The sequence below is a fragment of the Chelonoidis abingdonii genome, chromosome 17 (genome assembly GCF_003597395.2).
Source record: "Chelonoidis abingdonii isolate Lonesome George chromosome 17, CheloAbing_2.0, whole genome shotgun sequence".
NCBI classification, from domain to species: Eukaryota; Metazoa; Chordata; order Testudines; family Testudinidae; genus Chelonoidis; species Chelonoidis abingdonii.
In genome coordinates, this window is record NC_133785.1 from 37,265,529 (window position 1) to 37,289,905 (window position 24,377).

Sequence of the window (24,377 nt, forward strand, 5' to 3'; positions counted from 1 at the left end):
TCTGGGTGCGACTGCTCACACAAGATAACTTAATCCTAGATATTACAAATATGAGTAGTGGTTTTGGGCTTGTAATGCATTTTTGCAAAGCTATCCCTTAGCACAAAGTTACAGTACCATTTTGTCAATTATACTTTTTGGGAGTATTTTAACTGGGAGTATTTTAAAAATGAAAGTAGCTGTGAGTTCTCCAATAAGGTGACAATCAAAACCTGGAGCACTTTTGTGGCAACAAATTCTTTAAGAGTCACAGAATAGCCACACAAAAGATAAAGTATACTTTAAAAAATGGGCCTTGTATCACTGCTGACAGCTTGTGACTCAGCAGTGGCACAGGTATATTTCCTGGAGTGGAGGAATTTCTCCTTTTTAATCTACAGTACAGTAGTATCCCAATGAATCTGTAATGAAATACTATATGAGCATCATTAACATTCACTTGAAGCAAAAGAACAGCTTGAGTAGTGTCATTTGAGTTTTCTCTTCACTCCAAACACTGTTCCTAACATGGCATAATCACTCCGCTGGACTGCTAACCACAGAGCCATTTCTATTCAGTACGGCAATAAATCATGAACACTTTGAATGATGAAGAACCCCAATGTTTTGATGGATGCAATAAAAACCTAAGGACATTTCCAGTGTTTTGGAAGAAGTTCCTCAGAAATCAAGACATCAAGAAAAACCAGAACAGTCCTGGTAAAACTGGGATGTAGGGGATACCCACCTCAGCAGGGCTTGTCTAGAGGAACAATTACTGCGCGGCAAACGGGGTGTAAATCTGCAGCACGCTGAGGCTACATCTACACTACAGCACTTACAGCAGCTCAGGTGCATTGACGCAGCTGTGCCACTGTAGTGCTTCTGACGGAGATACTCTTTGCTGCCGGGAAAGAGCTCTCCCATTGGCTCAATGACTCCTGTCTCTGCAAGAGGCGGTAGCTACGCTGGCAGGAGAATCTCTCCCACCGACATGGCACTATCTACAGCGGCGCTTAGTTCGGTGTAACTTACATCACCCATTGGTGTGGATTATTCACATCCCTGAGCGACGTAAATTATACCCAAGTAACCTGTAGCGTAGATAAGGTCTAAGTATCTGTGTGGAACTTGCTACCTAGAGCTAAAAGCTCTCTAATGTCCATTGACCTAATCCTATTTCAGAGTGGAGTAAGACTTTGTCAACACTACAGTTTATTTTGGTATAATTTATGTCGCTCATGGGTGTGAATAATCCACACCCCTGAGTGATGAAAGTTACCCTTACCTAAATGCTGGTGTAGACAGCTCCTGCCAACACAGCTACCGCCGCTCACGGAGGCAGGAGTTATTAATGGAAGAGCTCTCTCCTGTCTCCACCACAAGTACAAGCTACGCTGATGCAGCTGTGACATTGTAAGTGCTGTAGTGTAGATGGAGCCTTAATCAAAGCACACTCTGGAACTTTGTGTGTGTGGTAGCAAGGTCCACATGGACAAACATTGTGTAACATGTCAGTGCACTATAGATTTACACCCCAGCTGCTCTGTTCATCTAGAGAAGCCCTCTTATTTTTGGGGTCTCAATGTTGCGACATTCACCACTTCAATTGGTAAAACCCCTGTGCGTTCCGCATGTAATTAGTTAATGCTCACATGGCATTTTGAAAATGTCATGCACTACAACACAAGTGTGATTTTTTTCAGCATGTGCAATAACTTATTGCCTGATGTTACTACTGTCTGATTGCATCATTCACGGCACTATTTAGACATTTACGTATTTTATTTAATATCCTTCTGAAGGTTACATGTGGCTTATGTTTATTTCAAATACCTGTGATGTATTTTTCCTCCCACACGGTTTTGTGCTACAGCTGCAGTATTTTCTGCATTCTCCTGCTTTTCAAAAATATCTATGTTATGATGGAAAAAATCCAAATATTGCTACAGATATTCAGCAAAATTTAAAGATAAACAAAGAGACGTAACATTTACTGTATTCAGAGTGAAAGATCTTTGGGAAATTAATAAATCAGTAAGCTATTACATATGCTTTTTTTAGCAAAGGGTACAAATACACAGTATGTGTAAATGAGGTTCTACTGTGGCAAGAATTTTATAGATCCAACCCTAAAAATCTGATTTTGCTCTGGTTCATGGCAGTTACTAATGACCGTGTCATTACTCCTCTACTTTCATTTTCTCAAGTAAGGCTTTGGGGGAGCTTTTTGAATCTACTGACATTTTCGAACTTGAATCAGCCTGAGGGGAAAATATTCTCTTTCTTCTATTTTATTTACAGGGGCAATTGTTTAATATGTATTTATAATCTGATCACCTCATCATGGTAATTTTGAACACTCAGAACATTTGATAAGAGTATGATCATTTTAGCAAATGGCCTTAGAATATCACTAGCAATTTACAATATTTAAATACCACCAATGGTATGTTATAATATTAGAATATAATAGTGTTTCATTAAGATACATTTATGTTTTTACAGCCAAAACATTCATGAATTCATAGATAACAGGGACAGCAGTGCCAACAGTATGTAAAAGAATCTTCCCTCTCCCACAAAGTATAGTATGTCCCAAGCTTCCTAGAAAATAACCATTGCTGTATTAAGAATTTCACATAATACAAAAATCAAACAAAATATTATTATTATTCATTATTATTATTATTTATTTGTTCTGCAGTAGAGCCTAGAGATCGAGCTGAGATCAGGGCCCATTGCATTAGATCAGGGTGTCAAATTAAATTTTGCAGAGAGCAAAACTCCATTTTTAAAGATGGCCGTGGCCGCGGCATACATTTAGATGACAAACTCCCTTCAATCTTCTGAATTCCCACTAACTTCAATGAGCATTTGGTACCAAAGATCAAGGACAGAATATAGTCCTTATGTATTAACTAAACTTTTAGCTATTATTATTGCTCAGTGACAAAGTATCCTCACCTGTATAACCACAGCTAATTCTGCTCTTTCTTTTTCTTCCTTCTCCATGCAGCTTTCTCTGCCTCTTTCCCCCTTCTCTCTCTTCGTCTCTCTCCTCCTCTCTTCCCTCTGTATGTTCTCTACTATAGCAACTCCCAAGTCCCTCCATGGGCTTCACCCCAACCCAGTTTCCCATCCCATTTGATAAAACGATCAGCAATGAAATAGTTAATAATGCTGACGTGACGCAGATGAACATCACAATGAGAATAATGGGGGAGGGGGAGTTCACACTTCCAGAGCTTCTGTTTCCGTCTGCCTGCAGACCAAGAAAATAGCATTGTAACAATTACACGTGCTTAGCATTTGAAAGCCTAACTTCTCCGCCATGAAGTTTAGAAACTTAATAAAGTAAAATAAAAGGTTAGATTCTACAGAATCTGAATATGCCATGCGGTGGCAGGGTCATAAATACATTGAGTGGGCTGGATCTGGCACGGGCTAGGTATTTAACACCTCTGTAGTAGGCACTGTACAGACGCATAGTAAGAGACTCAGACTTAAAGACCCAGAGACTCAGACTCAGACCGTCAGTCTGACCTTCTGCACGTTGCACGTCAAGAACCCCATCTACCCACAGAACAGACCCATAACCTCTCGCTGAGTTACAGAAGTCCTCAAATCTCGATTTGAAGTTGTCAAGTTACAGAGAATCTACCATTTACTCAAACCAGCAAGTGACCCCTGCCCCATGCTGCAGAGGAAGGTGAAACACCGCCCCCCCCCCAGGTCTCTGCCAACCTGTCGTGGGGGAAAATCCTTCCCGACCTCAAATATAATGATCAGTTAGACCCTGAGCATGTGGGCGAGACTCACCAGTCAGACACGTGGGAAAGAATTCTCTGTAGTAACTCAGAGCCCTCCCTGGCTGTTGGAGATACTACCATTGCAGGAACCCTTGTCATACTATCCCATCCATGAACTTACTGAGCTCTCTCTTGAAACAAACTATGGTTTTTGCCCCCACTATTCCCCTTGGAAGTCTATTCCAGAACTTCACTGCTCTGATGGTTAGAAACCTTCATCTAATTTCAAGTCTAAACTTGTTGATGTCCAGTTTGTATCCATTTGTTCTTGTGTCAACATTGGCACTTAACTTAAATAACTCCTCTCCTTCTCCAGCGTTTAGCCCTCTGATGTATTTATAGACAGAAATCAGATCTCCCCCTCAGCCTTTGTTTTGTTAGGCTAAACAAGCCAAGCTTCTTAAGTCTTCTCTCATAAGGCAGGTTCTCCATTCTTCTGATCACCCTAGTAGCCTTTCTCTGCACCTGCAAGAGTCCCTGCCTTGAGGAATTCATATCTAAATAGACAAAACAGACAAACTGAATCCAGAATCCTTCTTCCCAGTCCATAAATACACCTTCATGCTCCCTGATGTACACAAGAAAGCAGTGATACTAAAGATATTTAAACTAACATGGAGTCGTTTGGCAAGGCCTTCAAGTACACAATCTAAATTTGATGTGGTGTGCTAGAAGATATCCTTCTGATTTCCAGCTCTCTTCTTAAATGGAGCTGACACAAATTAATGCACTTTGGGGCCATATTTTGCCCATCTGTAATGCCCCCAAAACCTCCTAGTTAAGAGCAATATTTAACCTAGCTGGGGAGGGTGTGTTTTTGGCCACATGTAGCTTGGGAGATCTATGCTAGAACACATAATGTACTAATATGGCACACTGTTGTCTGAAGGCATTTGCTCTGATGGTGACTGTCTAATCTGAAGAATCTTTCCTTAAACCTTTTCTAACAAAACATACTAATGTAACTGGATACATGGAAAGTACTTTTTCTTGCTGGTATCTTCAGCCACAAGGCTATGGTTACGCTTCTCTTCCATCTTAAGACAAATGGGCCTCAGAGACCATAATTCTTCTAGTCAATGGAAGAGATTAATGGAATCCTATAATAGCTAATTAGGAGCCCTAATGTTCTATGCATATTCCCTTTTGCACTGTTTACTTTTTCCCAGCCTAAAACCACACTGACATTTGTTAATGTCAATATACTGTATACTTTCTACCAGACCTACAGCTTATTCAAAGGGAGGAAATGTATTAAAAATGTGTCTTCATAACTAATTACAAGTGCAAAGATAACAGTTCTTCATGGCACAGACTCAGCCATCTGTTACACCAGTGTGAACAGAACTAGCCTGGTTTTACACCAGTATAAAATCTGAGCACAATCTCTCACCACGTTCATTTTCACTGGGAAACACCTTGCTTTCCATAGTAGTGTACAAATTAGGTAAGCCTGGGTAAAGATCTCTGGCTTAGAAGGATTTATAATCAGAGACTGCTCCAGTACTCTGATGGAAGTGCCAGATGTTAGTGTGTGGGATATTCAAATCGGAAGCGAACTGGTTCATCCCTCCCTGGCCAGCAGGATCTGGGATTGCTGCAGGAGTGACTCCTGTTGCTCTGTAGTGACCAGTGATCAACTATGGAGTGATGTTGAGAGGCTCTGTAGGGAGCTACCATATGCATGGACATTATGATGCAGAATGAATTTGAGAGGGGCATAATGCAACTCACTTCTCTCCACAAAAGGAGTCGGCATTGCAAAAATTGTGGGTATGGATGATATTCACCTGTATTTCAAAAAAACCCATTCATTTTTCACCTAAGAAAGGGCAAGAGGCAATGAACATCCAGTACATTCCTTCAGGAATCAATATGCCCAGTATATTTTAAAACTATAATGCTGGTACAGGTTCCTATTTAAAAGGCAGTATAATTAGCAATGTGATTAGGAAGGAATCTTTAATCTATGTCCTGCCTAATAAACCTGCTCTGATACTTACTCTAAAGTAATCAGGGTCAATTAAAAAAAGGGGATATTGTATCAAGGCGGCACCTCCACAGAATAAGATCTCTGATTCATTTGTAACCGGAGACCTCAACAGATGGTGTAATGGTATTGGATTGGAATAGACATTTTGGGTCATGAGTGAATCCAGAAGGTCAAAACCAAAGTGCTGCCTGACACTCCTCATTTCTGGTTTGGATTCTCGTTGGAGTTCTGGTGCTTCTCATGGTCTCAACCAGAAGTCTATCACCCAAATCAGGAACTGTTCATGAGAGGGACCACCCCAGCCTCACCCGTTTTCAAGTGCCTCCTTTTTATAGTTTCACTTTCCATTGTGCTTTCCCTAAATAATGAAAAATACCTCAGGACAACCTGAAAAATAAAATGTTTTCCACTGGTTGCTGCTTTCTCTATGTAGACTTTTCTCCAACCAGCAACTTCTGTACACTGGTATATTGTTGTGTGTTTGTGAAGAAAACAAGTTAAAAAACCTTTATCGAATAAATTAGCGCCTCCCCTTCCAAAAAATTACTGTTGTTATTTAACCCACACTATGTTGCTTGATCACAAAGTTGGTCCCTAATGCTATCTCCTCTGAGAGGGCCTTATATACTTTATTTTTGTTTCTTCTTCTTTCCCGTTTTTTTTTTTTTTTTGGAAGGGCCATGATACTAACATTGGGTGTCATTCCAGCAGTAGTTTTACTAAGTCTTGGGTTTTAGTTAAATGCTCTGCGGGCTTCACAATGTTTAATTTCAAAAAGAGATGTGCAGAAGAACTCCTGATAGTGCAAGATGTATCTAGCCTTGCATCTAACATATGTGTAGCATCTTCTATCCCCGTGTATGTCAGAAAACTGAGTTCCTAAAAGTCATTTATAGGAAAGGGGGGAAACTACATTTACATAATATATTATATATTAAGTGCATGACACAGAGCAATAATGAAAACTTGCTTTTATATGTACACACCACAGCTGAATTATCTGTGTAGCTTGCTGTTGAGATAGGTTCACAGTTTGCTGCACGGTGTGAAACTGCATCTAACATAGGAAATGCTGCAGATAGAAAAGAACTGTATGTAGGTGCTGATATATTGTTAAATATACATCTTGGGTCAAATCCTGGCCCCACTGACTTCCATAAAGTCAAGATTTCACCCCTTAGACAGACAAGAGCTTATATAAAAAGGCCTAAGTCTACAAAGATATCTTTCACCATTTTAACAATATGACTATAAGAATGGAAGAATTTGCATCTAAGACTGTGAAAAAATATATTCGAAACAGTACTGGTCCTGTAACTGATTACTGTATTGTAAAGCATACACACAGGGGAGCTGACATTTCCTGTGCAATCTTAGTGCTAGCACTGCCTGAGTTTTGAGTATTTGTGCAACCTGGCCCTGAATATTCTCTAAACCTTTAGTGTTATGTTTAAGTCTAGTTGCAGTGTATGTATATGTGGGTGCAGTACATTTAGTTGAGAGATAGAATGACGACTTGTTAAAGCATTTAAAATAAGGAGGCAATAGAAATGTTAGTGTATCCCTCGGAATTCTGCATTTGTCTGATAGATCATATTTTCTTGCAATACAAAAAGAGCCGGAAAGATTAGGCAACTTGTTTAGGGTAAGATAAAGTCACAGAAGTGGCTATAATATTTCTGAACTGTCAGTGGACATTTTCTAGACAGATCATATCTGCATAAATAATAAAGTAGGGCAACGCAGCTGGTGTCATCCCTAGAGTTTGAACTACATGCTGAAAACCCTTTAAATGTTGTCTCCCTGCTGAAGTCAGTGACCTTAGAATTATCAAGATAAATTATAATTGTAGAGAGCCTCGTATCAGGGGGCACAATTCCTTTTTAAACTTTTATGTTATTCAAATTGTAACCATGAACTAATTATTATTGGTTTTTAAACAATGTCTTTCAAAATGAAAAAGATTAAAAAAGATTTATATGAAAATATTCACACTCAGGGTCTTGATGTTTCAGCATATTGGAAATATTGCACAAAATACCTTTCAGCGAAACTATTATCATCTACATTTTATAACGAAATCAAACGAACACCAGGGCAGATTTCTGATACAGCAGTAGTGCATAATAAAAGCATAAAAAGAAAAGCAGAATATGTCAAATAAGACATGCAGTTCTGCAGTTACATTAATCTCACTTATTTAAAGATTTAATCTAATATAGCACTATTAATCACATGCCAATCACTAACACGAAGGACAATGTTAATTACAAAAATTATACCCATCATAATGAAATCTGAATTTTAAAACTGCATGTAAAATCTTAGATTAGGTCATCATTAATTATAAATGAAACAGCAATCCAAATGATCTTTTCGCTTTGAAGCAGAAAGGAGCAACCAAATCCATTGTACTAACTTCAGCTCAACAGAATGAAATCATGCAAGCTTTCTATTAGTATACACATTAAACATTATTGTATTAACTTTATAAGCCTGAGACAGATCTCATTATTATTTATTGTGTGTATTACTGTAGCATCTATGATTATGACCCCATAGTGCTAGGCACTGTACAAACACTGGAATTGGACTACTCATGCATTTAAAATTAAGCATATGCATAAGTGTGTGCTGTATTGGGGACTTAACATTTGAAAGCAAGTACCGAATTTTTCTTCCCAGCCTACAGTCATTGTTGGATTTGTTTAAAGCATTTGGGTTTATTACTAGTTGTGTTTTACATGTATTATTCTCATTTGAACATAATATAAATGTTATACATGCTCTCCAAGGACTTGATAGTATATTTCTTGCACAACCAGAATTCCCATTGCTTGCCGTGGGAGTTTGGATATGCAGGGAATCCAGGATTATGCCACAAGCTGACTATCCTTTTTAGACACATTACAGAAAGGTGAAGTAGTTTTCTTTCATGGCAACAGCATGTATAAGGAGGAAGTAATATTAAAACATTAAGGCCCAGATGGCACTTTACTTCAAGAGTGATCCTATTGATTTCAGCTGGACTATTTGTTTAGCAAGGTATTACTCTACATGAGTCATGGTGTCAGAACGTACTACCAAAGTATTTTTAAATGCAGAACTTTGTTTGTTACTAGAATAAATTTGCATTTTCATTTCTACCTGAAATATTTTCCAGGGACAGAAATCAAGAAAGAAGATATTTTTTGCAAGTTTCAGTGTTGTACTTTTCTGCTTGTAGGGTAGGTCGCAGGCAGTGTTCTGTCTAATTTTTTCCCACCCATGCGTGGAATGAATTTTGTTATGTGATGTGTGACATACCACCTCCATACTGGTGCACATAACAAAATTCATGTGGCGGGTGGGCCGAGGGGTTTACAGTGTGGGAGGGGGCTCAGGGCTGGGCAGAGGGTTGGTGTTTAGGGGGTCAGGATTCCGGCTGGCGGTGCGGGCTCTGGGGTGGGGCCGGGGATGAGGGGTTCAGGGGTGGTGCTATGGATGAGAGTTTGGGGTGTAGGTTGCTCTGGGGCTACAGCAGGAAGAGAAGACTCCCCCCAGCAGCACCTGGGCAGGGTGGAGAAGTGCCTGTCCCCCGGCTGCAGCCGGTCCAGGCTGGGGCTGGTTTGAGGCAGAGGGAGGGACATATCACTCTGCCGCAACCCTGAGTGTCTGCGCTGGGCTTAATAGGCTGCTGCGCAGCCGCACAGCTTAGCGTGAACTTAGGTCTTAGGATCGACACTGACTACCACACCTCCAAGAACCAGTTACTGAAGATAAGTAACCGTGCTTTCTTCTGCAAGCATGTGCCAACGTGAGTCCCACTGTGGGTGACTGGCAAGCAGTGTCCTCCCTGGATGATGAGAGCAAGGAGTTTCAGCTGAACAGTGATTGCAGTACTGCTCTTGTGAACTTGGTGCCTTGGTCAGGCAGCCACAACACAAGCATAATGTTTCACAAAAGTTAGTGTGTTACTCCACATTGCAGCTTGACACAACTCAAAGATAGGCACGCTTCTGAAGCTGGTGATAGAGGCAGCCCATGCTCTGGTGGAGTATGCCTTGATGTTCACAGGAAAAAGCTCACCCACCAGAGAGGATAGCAGGTGGAAATGTGCAGTATGTGATGCACGTGCAAGTTCTGTGACAAGATGGCATAACCTTTGGATGAGTCAGAAATGTCCAAAGAGAAAGCAAAATGGCTTGGTCCTACTCTGGTAATAGTGTAGAGCTCAGGATATGTCCTGGGTGGTGAGTTTCTTTTCTCTCAGTGTCGAGTGTTGCCTTGAAAAGAAGACTGCCAAGGTAACTGATTATTTTAGGTGAAAGTCCAAGACCACTTCAGGGTTGAACTTGGGGTGTGGTCTGAGCAGCACCGTGTCCCCATGAAAGACTGCAAAAGGAGGTTCAGCCATAAGAGCATTTAAGGAGACACAGAGACTTCACTGACTCTGTGAGCCAGGTGATGGCCACCAGAAACAGCACTGAATAGGAAGATGGTACATGGAGCGTTTGGATAGTACCTCAAAGGGAAACTCCAAGAGTTTCAGGAAGACAGCATTGAGGTCCCATGAGGGAACTGGTTCTATAACTGTAAGTTAAGTATGAAAGAGGCCTATAAGGAATTTAGGTACTGTTGAATGTGAAAAGATCAAATCCAACTGCGCCAGAACATGACACATCAATATTGCCGCTTAGTTGACTTTTGAATGACAGTGCCGCCTGTTCCTAGATCATCTTTGGAATCGGTGCCTCCATGGTGTACAAATTTTTTTGGACTGCCCATATGGAAAATAATTTCCATTGTGAGGAGAAAATGTTCCTGGTGAACGGATTCCTGCTTGATATGAGAATGTTTTGGGCATGAAAGGAGCAGTCTTTTTCAGTGCTGCTCAATCAGCCAACATCCAAACCAGCATGTACAACTGCAGGCCTGGGTGCAAGATCTAACCTTGATTCTGAGATAGTGTGTCCGGGCACACCTATAGGTCTCATGGACATCTGTAGCATGTATGACAGCCAAAAAATATCTCAGCCACTAAGAGGCTATCAGGATGACTATACTCTAAGCCCTCCTGATCTTGGACACAATCCTGGGATTCAAAGAAATTGGTGGGAAGGCATACAGGAGTCTTTGAGACCACCAGGGAAGAAAGGCATCCAGCAACAAGCCCAGACTCACACCTCCTCTGGAACAAAAATTCATGCATTTGGTATCGTCCTTTGGATGAAAAAGGTCTATCGTGGAGTTCCCACAGATGGAATAGGAAGTCTATGATATGCTCCTTCAGTGACCGCTTGTGGTTGGTCACTATGTGCCTGCTTAAGAACTCTGCAAGGTCACTATGAGATGCAGAGCCAGTAGGGTTATCCCACATTGATGTCACCACTTCTAGAACTGGATGGCCTCCTGGGAAGGAGGTGATAAGCAAGTGCCTCTCAGTTTGTTATATAATGCATCACTGATGTGTTGTCTATCTGGATTTGCACCATGGAGTTCCGCAGAACAGTTAGGAACCCTGTGCAGGCTAGTCTGAAGGTTTTCAGCACCAGGATGACCTGAAATCACATCCTTGTGTTTGCAGGTGGAAGGAGGCAAGGTGGCTTTTGAATGTAGTGCAAACTTGACTGGATCTGATGCGTCTCACAATCATATCGTCAAATTTGCTGGCGGACTGTGGGAGCAGGGTGCGCTGTGAAGTAGGAGTTGGCTGGCATCTTCTGCCATACCTCAGTCTTTTCTTGGTCTAGTAGTCAGGATGCTTGTATTGGGAGGACGGAATCCACAGCTTTGACTGGGGCTAGGGCCAGGACGGTTTGTGGTCAGGTGGCTTTAGAATCTTTAAACATGTGCTGAGCACTCTCTGTCTACTTGCTGAAGAGCTCCATGCCCTAGACCAATAGATCCTCAATTGTGGCCTGTACCCAATGTTTGGCGCCATAATGTTCTGTGGATTGTCAATGTGGTGGCCACAGCTCTTGCCCTGGTGTCAGAGGCATCCACTGCAGTGCTCTCTTGGCCACCTGATGACTTTCCTTTATTATGTCTCTGATTCTATGCTCAGCACAATCTCTGTTGGTGCCAGAGTTTGCTGGATGACATTGGCTTGTCCACTGACAGGATCTTGGACCTTGTCTCCTCACAGGCTGATGGCACCTTCAAAGGTTGTTCAAGAAGATGTAATTTAAGCCTTACATCTTGTGACTTACACAGCAAAGGCTCTCCAAGCATGTGCTAGGAATGTGCAGCTCCCCTCAACAGAAGAGGCACCCGCTATGTCTATCTTTTAAGAGGATCAGTCATCAGAGGATGGGCAGGGTCTGAAGCCACCATGTTAGGGAGCCTCGGTACAGAGAGAGTTTGTATGGGGTGAGAGTTCTAGCCATCAGTCAAAATGGGTTGACATGGTCACAGCAACTGCAGATGAAGGTCATCAAAGGAGTTATGAAGAAATTCAGAACGTTTAGCTGAAGCTCACAATGAGCAGGTTGGACACTCGCCAGATTCCATCTCACTGTCATGGGTGGGAAGATTACTGCTCTGCCCTCACACAGGGAGAAATGAGGAGGAACAGGGCACATGCGCAGCCCTGACAGACCCTGCTACTCTGGTCTCGTGTACCTCTGGTGGGGTTCACACTGATAATTACTTGAAGAAGCAGCACATTTACATCACAACTATATCTACTAATGACTTGTAAATCGATTATGTTATTCAGGAACTCTATAATCCATATCATCTGATGCAATCAAAAGCAAAGAATTAACCAGAAAACATCTAATATCAATATAGTCTGAGGCCTGAGAACATGGATGTTACCACTAATGGATTTCTTACACTGAATTTCTTAAACCCTACCACATAAATTCAACTTGGGATGCAGTGACTGGCATCACAACTGAGACATTTCTACTCAGACCAGAAACTTTGAAGAACATCTGGCTTAATACATTCAGATTAACTAAAAGCCTCAGTGAGCCAGTCGTTATGGTAATTTGGACTATGGTAAAATTGGTCAGGGCAGTTATAGTCTCTTAAATTTGGCTATAGAGCCAAGCATGCATTCTACTAATCCTTCAGGTGTTTCTGTACTGATCTTAGAAACTAAAGGCTTGATCCTAGGTGCCACTGAGGCCAATGACAAAATTCCCATTTCCAGGATAGGAATTCTTAAACTCCTGGAGCCTCATCAGGAGATTACTGAAGTCAATAGAAGCCCCAGAGGAACAGCGCACTACACAGGGGGAGAAAAAGCTACAAAATAGTTGATCAAAGAGGAAAAGTATGTGGTAGAAATGGAAGAAGTGCCTTCCACGTAGCTCCCCTGTTACACCAATGACATCTTTGCTTTGTTTACTGGCTCAGATCTTGTGACAAGAGTAAAATGGGAACTGGCTGGGAGCCTGCCTTTTGACTACAGAAGTGTTATTCCAGAGCAGGTTTTGCATGGTTTGCAGTCATGACTACGAATTCTAGGCAAAACTTGTCTATAGAGGATTAGCTGTTTCTGTCAGTTGTTGGGCCCATACTAAGAGAGGATAAGCACAGAAATGCCATCAGCAACTTGCAGCAGATGCCGATCCATGTGGAAAATGGGAAAAGGAATGGAAACAGGAAACATTTACCATGAGGTCTTGCCATGACTAGATGTTTATAACAAAGAGAGCCATGGAAAGATGACATGATCCAAAATTCACTGATTGAGGAAAGGATGACAGAGAAGTTGGAAAAAAAAAATTAGCAGGGTGGCAGGTGTGTTTAAGAAATCTGCCATTCAATTATAGGTACATTACACTCCTGGGGGCATGATCCTAAATCAGACTCATGCTGAGTTTAGATTCATACATCACTTGTAATAGCCAGAGGGTGAGTCAGTTAATGATCGCTCCTTTGTCCTATGTTTCTCTAGATCAAGCAGTACAGATAATTATGAATTATGAAAAGGGCTTTATGTCTCAGGGCAAAATTTGCATAGATAAGAAAGCATGCCTATGGGTTAGGTGGCTTGATGCTCAATAATTAAGTAAATTTCGGCAGCGGGAAGTGAGGCAGAAAATGGGTAAACTCACTCCTCTGTTAGATGATTTTTCTACTTGTGGACCTGCAAAGCTCAATTTTTATGGTAGAAGCTACTGAAGGTATATTAAGAGGTTGCCAATGATTTTAGAGTTCTGAGAACAGAGGAAACAGTCAGTCTTGGCAAAGCTGTTACACATTTTCAAACACATTGAGCTAAATTGCCTTCAGCTGAGCACTGTATGTGCAATTGAGAGTGGAATTTGGTCCACTAAATCTAAGAAAGAGATGCAGAGCTCCATGGATATAGTTAAATATCTTTAAAAGGTATTGCCTTGGGTATCAAAAGCTAATAAGATTACTTTGAAGAACTCGCTTTTGTTTTAGAAAACACTTATATTTTACTTCCAGGATCAATATGGCAAGTAAGATTTTCTCACGCTCTCTGGCAGTTTCTAGCAGAAAAAGTTCAAAAGCAACATCTTTTCATCAGAATTACGGGTGAATCAAAGGAGGATTTTGCTGTTCAACCTTTTTAAACCATTTCAGTGGGATGGCTTTATGGGAGCTCTACGTGACATCAGAAGAGAAATGGCCCCTGTTAGCAGGTAGATTGGGGGAGCCGAGAGCAGGTCTTTTCTATTCCTGTGGAAGTGTTTAGACGAGGTCTGGACCATCCAAATGGACTAAAGAAGCCATTTTCATGCTACATATCTATTTTCCAGCTGGAGGAAACAGAGTCTAGTGGTTAGTGCACAGGGTTTAGCATTCCTGAACTCCAGTCCCAGCTCAGCCGTTGACTTGCTATGTCACATTAGCCCAGTACTTCTCAAAAATTTGTACTGGTGACCCCTTTCACATAGCTAGCCTCTGAGTGTGACCTCCCCCTTATAAATTAAAAACATTTTTTTATATTTAACACCACTAGAAATGCTGAATGCAAAGTGGTGTTTGGGGTGTAGGCACAGTTTGAGAACCCCTGCATTAGACAGATCACTTGTGGCCAGATTTTCAATTATTTAGGCACCTGTCTGCATCTTCATTTGCCTAAGTATCTCTTAAAATCTGGCCCGTAACCACTATGTGCCTCAGTTTACCCATCTGTAAAATAGGCGTACTGCCCTCTTCTTCACCGAGGTGTTGCGAGGATTAATTAATTCACGTGCACAGAGTGCTTTAAGATCTTCAGGTGGAAACCACTATATAAAGCGCAAGTTATTAATATAATTATACCTAGTACACCTGTGGGTTGAACATATTCACTGAGATCTCCCCCGCACATCGGCGGAGATACCATTCCTCACCAAAGTAGCAAGCTCTCTTTATATGAATGTATTTGATGAAGAAAAGTATTGGCAGATTGGGATGGACATCGGGATTAAAATCCACCACAAATCAAGTGCTGAGGCATCTCGCCTCTTTGAGGCTTTAACGGAGCTCAAGTATCTTTCCAGAACTGCATTTTTTTTTAAAAGGGCCATCCCAGCTGGCGAAGGAAGGGGTTGGTTTTTGGTGCATCAGGATGTCAGCCTTCCATGCCCCTCAGTGATGATGAAGCTGGTCCCAAGCATAGTCCATATACGGAGATGGCGGCATTAATTAGTATTATTATTTGTATCACCAGCATGCCGAGAAGCCCTAGTTATAAGCCAAGACCCCACTGTTCAAGTCTGAGCAATATCTAACTACACAAGGGGTGTGGGGGGTGAGGGATAGCTCAGTGGTTTGAGCACTGGCCTGCTAACCCCAGGGCTGCAAGCTCAATCCTTGAGGGGGCCACGTGGGGATCTGGGGCAAAATCAGTACTTGGTCCTGCTAGTGAAAGCAGGGGGCTGGACTCAGTGACGTTTCAGGGGCCCTTCCAGTTCATTGAGACAGATATGCTGGGCCTCCTTTTCCTCAGCACCCTGCACCCAACTCTCAATCATCCCAGATTCCGACTCCTCCCTGCTCAGCCCGACCATCACCTCAAAATTATTCTGACCACCTGATGCTCCTGCAAAGCCCCAGTGGCCCTCCATATCCCAGCTCACACTCTATGGCTTTCACACCCACCAATACTCCCATCCCACAGTGATGCTGCCTGGTGCACCAAGGAGCCAAGAAAGCAGTGCCAAGCCCCTCTTGTCCTCTTGCCTGCCCCTAGCTCCCCCTCTCCTCCCTGTACCCAGCTTCCCCTTTGCCACATATCCCCTCACAGCCTTATTCAACTTTCCCCTTGTGCCGTCCCGGATTTCCATCTCCTCCACATCAGCTTGGCTGCCCAGCCAGTCTCAGGGACTCTGCTGAGCAAAGCCAGTGAAAGAGGAGACAGGTTAGAAACACTCCAGAACAGGACTAGCCAGCAGAAGTGAACAATCCCAGGGCTTTTCCTAGCAGAGAACAAGTACTGAATGAGAGGAACGTGTCTCTTTCTCTTCAACTGGGGATTCAGAATCTGTAGTGTCTCTGGGCCAGTATGCAAATGTCTCTGTGTTTGGAGCTTGTCAGGATTCTGGTTCTTTAGCCAAGGGATCCCTAAAGAACAAGGGAGAATTTCAACAAGGTCTTATCTTCAAATGTTTCCTCGACCACAGTTATTAAATATTAGCCCAATAAAATATTAGAGAAAATTCCACTCTCTCAGGTACTTAGAATTGGAAAAGGTATAGGGAAGGGCAGCAAAAAATTATTAGGAACACGGAACAGCGTCAGCATGAGGACAGATTAAAAAAACTGGGACTGTTCAGCTTAGAAAAGCGACAACTAAGGGGGTGGGATATGATAGAGCTCTATAAAATCATGAATGGGGTAGAGAAACTGAATAAGGAAATGTTATTTACTCCGTCACGTAACACAAAAACCAGGGGTCAGCCAAAGAAATTAATAGACAGCGAATTTAAAACAAACATAAGGAAGAAGTTCTTCACATTAGGTACCGTCAACCCGTGAAACTCATTGCCAGGGGATGTTGTGAAGGCCAAAACTATAATGGGGTTTAAAAAAGAATTAGATGAGTTCCTGGTGGATAGGTCTATCAATGGCTATTAGCCAAGATGGTCAGGGATACAACCCCTTGCTCTGGGTGTCCCTAAACCTCTGACTGCCAGACGCTGGGACTGGATGACTGGGAATGGATCACTTGACAAATTGACCTGTAGGGGTCATTCCCTCTGAAGCATCTGGCACTGGCCACTGTCAGAAGACAGGATACTGAGCTAGATGGACCATTTGTCTGATCCAGTCTGGCTGTTCTGATGTACTCATATATCCCCCATTATCTCAGCCCCACAATCTTTAATATATTTGTCTGTGCAACATGCCTGCGAGGTAGGGCAATGCTATTATCCCCATTAGAGAGGCTTCTGATGCTTTCCCGTTTCTAGTGAGTGTATTTCTCCAGTGTCTCTTGTCCTAGTGCGCTACAGGCATCTTTGAAAGTTTTAGTTAAGATTAATGTAATAGCTGCAGTTGGAATCCCAGAGCTGCCAAACCATGACAAAAATGAGAAGAAAACAAAGGAAAGATACGTCGTCATGTCACAACAAATAGACAATCCTTTGTGAAACTAATGTCACTATAACATGTTGTATATTTTAGTTCTGTAAATGAGACTGAATAATACCAAACAAGGTAGCAACCGCAAAGTCCATTCCAACATCATGAAACTTTAAAGCTTCCTTTCGTCGTCACTGAAAGGGTAAAGAATTCAGTGCGATTGATGATACCTGGAAATATCCCATGAAAATGACCTGCAGCCAATATCTGCTCTCAACTCCACTTCAGTGTAACTGGGAGAAGAATTTGGCCTTTGGTATCTTGAATATTACAACTATAACAAATGGCTGTGAATGATACTTTTGGTGCTTTACTTACACGCAATTCCCCTCTCCCTCAGGGGGCAAGTGGGGCTATTTGCCCCAGGCCCTGGGCCCCCGCAGGGGCCCTCACGAGAGTTTTTCGGGCCCCTGGAGTGGGGTCCTTCACTCACTCGGTGGCCAGGTCCCCGGAAAACTCTCTCGGGGTCCAGGTCCCCAGAGCTTCTTCTGCTCCGGGTCTTCGGCAGCAATTAAGCGGCGGGGGGTCCTTCTGCACCAGGACCCGCCTCCGAAGTGCCCCAAAGACCGGCGGCGGGGGGTCTTCCGCCCTGGGACCCGCCGCCGAAGTGCCAGGTCTTTGGCGGCAGGGGCCCCCCGCCGCTGAAGACCCCAGGTCCCCTGAATCCTCTGGGCACCCCTGCTCTCCTTTCCTATATAACAGTGAAGGCCAAATCTGCACCTGGTGTAAATGAGAGCAATCCTACCACCTTGAGCTGAAGCCAATGGAGTTACTTACGCCAGATTCCGTAATTGACCCTGAATCTGTATTCAGTTCTAGACTGGATGCCCTGCACTTCTATTTTTAAAAGACATCACTTCTGTTTTTGACATTTAAAAAAGTTATTCTGGAACTTTTAGCTGAAACCATTTGGGTGAATTGTCTGAAGAATGCACATATTTTCATGGTGAGAGTCAAACTGCAAAGCAAGTTAATTTTCATGAAACAGCATGGACACTGCAAACCTCTGTAAAGACTTAAAAGGAAAATTGTAATCTTGTCACAAACACAACTCTATTGCATACACATAATTAAACTAGAATCTGTCCATAAAAAGTGCGACTTCATTCAGTAATTAACAGGAGGCTAGGCCTGCCTTACCTGGTATAGGTATAATGGGAATACTCTCATTAGGGACCACTCGAGGCGAGCTGCTGTCCTCCACGTAGAAATGAGCCGTCTGAAAACACTTTCTGTTAAAGGAACAGAATAAGTTAAGTGCTATGAAAAATACCAGATAGAAATGCAGTGAAAAACTTTTGCACATGTTCTGCCTTTCCATTTCTGGTTACATACTGTCAGATGTTACAGCTTTAAATGCTCGCTAGAGAAAACACACATAAGCTGTATGTAACTATATTTATGCTTTCAGTATGACTTTAATTCACTGATACCTAACAGACACACCTCCATTTAGGAGCATAGTACTGCTACGTATCAGTTCACATTAAATTAAGCGCCAAAAGTTTACTATTTGAAATATTCTAGATTTCAAATACACAATTCAGCAAGAAACATACACAGTGCTATGGATCATACACAGTCCTATGGATCAATTCTCAAATCAAAACTAAAGCAATATGTTTCAAGGGAATATGCACCTACTGTAAAACTTTATGCTGTGTAACAGTGGGCAGTATCTAACACAGAATATATAACAGCTGCGTGTTACCCCACTGCTGTTACGAAAGTTACCGTTTCAACAGTAACAAACTTTATTTCTGTAAGCCCTAAACCTGTAAAATCCTCTTCATAACTTCCAGCTAACGCTGAATCACAGATGCTGCTATAGAAAATCCAACAGATGCTTAGCTTGGGCTGCAGAAGCAGTCTCTGAAAAGGCCCAAGACGACAAGTCAAATGCAGAAACCATGCTAGAAACCCTGCAAGGAGCCCTTAAATCCACCTGGCTGTTTTTACCTGTATTTAATGCAAAGTAGAGAGCACAAGCTGGTCATCATAGAGAAGGCACTGAGCAGATGAGAATCAAGAGATGCAAGAAGCTTCTGCATGGTGATGTTAACTGAGGCAGGGTTTTCCAACATCCGCGTCACTGCTCATTGCTGACTTAATGAGCTGCTTGAGGCTGGAACTGAATATTTAATAAGCCTTGCTCAGTGTGAGCAGCTATTGTGACGAGAGAAGGGTCTGCTCTCATCTGTCAGGGGCTCTTAACAATAGCCATGCACTACCACAAAGATCCCTCTTACAGCAGCTCTGAACCAACCGCTCCTCAACACCTGTATGGAGTTGGAACACAGCCCTGATTAACTGCCCCTTTATGGGAATTGTTGTTTCTCCTGCTGAAAGATATTTGCATGTAATAGCTTGTAACTTTCTTCCTGGTCCTATGCTTTTCTCTAATTCTGGACATTGTGTTCTGCACAGAAAGCCCACTCTCTATAGCCTGTTTTGCTGACATTGTCAAACTAATTTATGCTTCCATTGTTTCATCACAGATGCAAACCAGAGTGCTAAGGAGTCACTGAAAAAATCCAAGAATGCTTTAAGGCAAAACGAGTCTCGAAAAGAACCTAAGATCCCTATAGGCCTATGTTTGCACAGCGGCACAATACTAGCTACGGCACTTTGTAAAGAATAAAAGTATATGACAAGTAAGCTCACATGTGCTACTGAACATGCAGCCAGAAAAGATCACATTTCACAGCATGGCATGGCTTTCTTCAAGTGGGTCCTTTTTTTTTCCAGGGAGAGTGTCTTGTACCGTATTAGAGTTATTTGTATGGTAAGCATACTTTGCTAGGGAACACCGTAGGGTGAAACCATACACAAGACTCCATATTGCGTGACATTTTAAGGAATTAGTTCATTTCCCTCCTCTCCTCCTCAACTCTGCTGTTTTTTTTTTTAAAAGCAAGAAGGGAATTCCTTTATTTTTTGGCAGCCTTTTCTTTAGACAATGCGCACCCTGGGGAGCAGTATAAATCAGTCACACACACGGGGAGAAAGTATGAATATGAAACAGGCAAAACGTTCACGGTTTTGATGCATTCAGGACTTTTTTCCCTTGAGTAAATTCTACAGAAAATCCATGGAGAGGTCTCCTGGTAATTAAGGCCTTAAGAACACATACAATTTTCCACATAGCAGTTTAATAAAGACAGGCTTTTTTATTTATTGATCCCAGGGTTTTTTTTTTGGGGGGGGGGGGGGGGAGTTTGACTTACGATACACATGAAATGGTATTCTTTTTTATTCATTTATTTATTCCCTTCTCTCATATGCAAAAAACAAACAAAAACCCCATTGCGCTGTGTGTTTATATCTCCCCAAGAGAATCATTTAATAAAAATATGAAATTGCTTAATTCTATAGCATAATTACACTGCGTAAGGTGCATAATGCACATATGTAGTAATATAGCAAACACGCAGCAGCATCTCAGTGCTGTGTGACATAGACAGGAATTAGTAATAATGTACTGATCATATAGTAGAGTTGCTGCTGTAATTTATGCATTTGACAAATTCATATTTCTCTTTCCTGGATGGATATTTATAGCTGTCATTGAAAACATCATTATGTCACACTTACGAATATATCAGACTCCAAGGCAGTGTGTGGGTGTGGGTGTAACAGCAGGCATGGCATTATACATAACGTAGCTATTGCTTATTACAGCACTTCCTGGTAGCAAACACTGACACTGAAGTTAGCACTTGGCTTCCTTTGTCATCCCTTTTTCACATGCTCGTAACTTTCTAAAAGACTCCTTTTCAGTTTTATCTTTTTAAATTTAGAGTTTGTCTACACTGGAAACACGACAGCTGCACCCCTGCAGTGCTTCAGTGTAGACACTCCCTATACTGATGGGAGGGGTTCTCCTGCTGATGTAGGTACTGCACCTCCCTGAGAGGCGGTAGCTAGATGATGGAAGAATTCTTGTCAAACTAATGCTGTCTACGCCAGGGGTTAGGTCAGCTTACCTGCGCCACTCAGGAGAGTGGATTTTTCACACTCTGAGCAATATAGCTGGGTCAACCTAATTTTTTTTTGCATAGACCAGGCCTTAGTCTCAGCTAACTTTGTGAGAAGGGAAGTTTGATTAAAGTCCATTCACCCATTTCAGGTTGGTAAAGGTGATACAAATACACCTTTTCCTCTGCAAGGAGGCTTTTAGTAACACAGTAACTCCAAAGCTGAAACTTTACAGATGGCTAGTCCTCAATGAGGCTATTCTCCAGATTGATCTGTCAAAAAATCCCATACAAAACAAATGAATAATTTTTAAAGAATGAGTTTTACAAACTCACAATATGAACTTTCCATAAAGATCAGGTAATTAGGCCAGTTCCTTGGCTTCTCTTCACTCTCCTTTGTGGGGATCCAGCATGGGGCTGATAGCTATCTTAGTGCAGTCACTTATCCCACCCCCCACTACAGGGGGCATTCTGTGGTCACTTGTGGGTGGAATGGGGCAGGACACGCTATGTTCCAGTGATTGTGCCCAGAGGAGCAGCCGTTTGGGCAATGTTCCCTCTAATTTTTCACATCCATGTGCGGAATGAATTTTGTTACGTGCACCAATCTGGAGGTGATCAGTGGCGGGGCTGAGGGGTTCAGAGTGTAGGATGGGGCTCAGGGGCTGGGGTAGAGGGTTGGGGTGAGGGTTCTGGCTGGGGGTGCAGGCTGTGGGCTGGGTCCGGGAATGAGGAGTTTGGGGTGCAGGCTGCCCAGGGCTGTGAGGGAGAGACGCTTCTCCTTGCTGCGCCACAGCCGGGTGAGTCGCCACAGCCCCGCATGCCCCAAGCTCCTCCATCACCACCTCCCATCTCACCCCATGTCCCAGAGCACAGTGTGAATGCTTGCACAGCCCTTGGTGGTCTCCTGTGCGGCCACACAGGTGTCCACCTTAGAGGGAACGTAGCGTTTGGGGACCATTATCTATTGGTGAAAGTTAGAGCAGCCTCTACAATAAGAGAGAGTCCCTTCCCCAAACAGTCCAAGGGTATGAACTGAGCGAAGGGGGTCACATGACTTGCTCACACAACAGGTCAGAGTGAGGCACAGAACCCAGAGCTCCTGAATCTCAGTCCAAACTCCTTGCCACAGTGTTTGCAGGGTCGGGACCGAGAATTGTCAGTGGAATGTTACACTACTTGTAGATTTGCTAGGGAAACCAGAAGTGTGACCGATACACAAGGTTTACACCAGACACTTTTCCTGACAGCTAGAAGCAGCATTTTATGAATTAGTGATTGAGCTTTGGCAATGGCATAAATTATTGCTATAAGCTTTACTGTAACACTAGTTCCAAATGACAGAAGTGATTCTACAGCAGTGATTTAAAGTAAAGCAAATCATCTTCTTCTTAATTTTAATTCCACAAAATTCCAGGCAGCTCGCATGCTAGCTGCAAAGTCTCCAGGACTTTGTTGCCTTTGAAACAAAATCAGTGTGCAGTGAAGCAGACTCCTCCCCCAAGCCCCATATGCTTTTTTGAGCTGCTTTTCCCTGAGGCACAATAACCAGAGATCAGACACATAATTGTCACATATGGGGCAAAGATGGAGAAAGTCATACTCCGTGAGACCAACACGGAACGGTGGGAGCGCTTGCCACTCTAAGATTACGTTTTTGGAAAGTTTTTTCCACCCCTAATATCCTTAGAGACTGATTTTGTTCAAAATCTTCATTAATGATCTGGAGGATGGTATGGACTGCACCCTCAGCAAGTTCGCGGATGACACTAAGCTGCGGGGAGAGGTAGATACGCTGGAGGGTAGGTATAGGATACAGAGGGACTTAGACAAATTGGAGGACTGGCCCAAAAGAAATCTGATGAGGATCAACAAGGACAAGTGCAGAGTCCTGAACTTAGGATGGAAGAACCCCATGCACTGCTATAGACTAGGGGTTTGGGCTCCAGCTGGGGGTGTGGGCTCTGGGGTGGGGCTGGGGATGAGGGGTTTGGAGTGCAGGAGGGGGCTCTGGGGTGAGGCAGAGGGTTGGGTGTGCGGGGTATGGACTCTGGGCTAGGGGTGCAGGCTCCAGATGGGGTCAGAAATAAGGGGTTCAGGATGTATGAGAGGGCTCTAGGCTGGGGCAGGGGTGGGGGCTCCAGCTGGGGGTGCAGGCTCTGAGATGGGGCTGGGGATGAGGGGCTTGGGGTAAAGGAGGGGACTCCTGGCTGGGGGAGGGGGTTGAGGTATGGAGGAGTGTGGGCTTCGGAAGGGAGTTTGGGTCCCCACGGCACTTATCATGGCTCCCAGAAGTGGCCGCCAGGTCCCTGCAGCCCCATGGCACACGGGCAGCCAGGGAAGCTCTGTGCACTAGCCTTGCATCTGCAGGTACTGCCCCCACAGCTCCCATTGATCGTGTTTCCTGGCCAATGGGAGCTGTGGAGTCGGCATTCAGGGCAGGGAGCAGCACATGGAATCTCCCTGGCTGCCTACGTGTCTAGGGGCCACAAGGACCTGGTGGCTGCTTCCAGGAGCCATGTGGAGCTAGGGCAGGCAGGGAGCCTCCCTTAGTCCTGGGCCCTCCCTGTGCCACCGACCGGAGTCACTGGGGGCCCTTTTCGACTGGCAGTTCTGGTCGAAAACCAGATGCCTGGCACCCTAGATAGTGAAAGAAACAGTTCCCTGCCTCTGTACATGCAGTTTTAGATTCAGTAAAATCATTTCACACACTCAGCGTGCAATTTTTCCATGTTGTCCAGGAAACAGAGTCCAGATTAGTTTCTGATGGAACTGACAACAGAGCACATATGGGGTCAAGCATACCAGTACTGCACTGCTTTGCCCTTTAAACCAGGGTCACCCCTCCTCAGTGGATATTTGTCAGTGTCACCATCATAACTGGCAACGACCTCTCAAAAAAGATCCTCAGACTGTGAAAGAGCAGAAATGCTGCAAATCAGGACTAACTGGCAGACCAGAGTATGGGAGCTTGGACAACTGCCTGCAGTCTGCAAAGCTATAGCCAGGATCATCAGTCACTGACTTTTATGAGCAATAAAATTGACTCCAGCATTAAAAACAAACCAAAATAAACAG

The 24,377-nt window shown here is 43.2% G+C and overlaps 1 protein-coding gene across 1 annotated transcript in view; it reads right to left on the reverse strand.

Moving 5' to 3' along the window:
- The window catches only part of PTPRG (protein tyrosine phosphatase receptor type G), a 628,432-nt gene that overhangs the window by 34,648 nt on the left and 569,407 nt on the right, over nt 1-24,377 (reverse strand). The window contains exon 14 of the mRNA XM_032781834.2: nt 18,460-18,551. Within this exon, the coding sequence (XP_032637725.1) occupies nt 18,460-18,551 (92 nt within the window). The remainder of the gene's footprint in view (nt 1-18,459; nt 18,552-24,377) is intronic.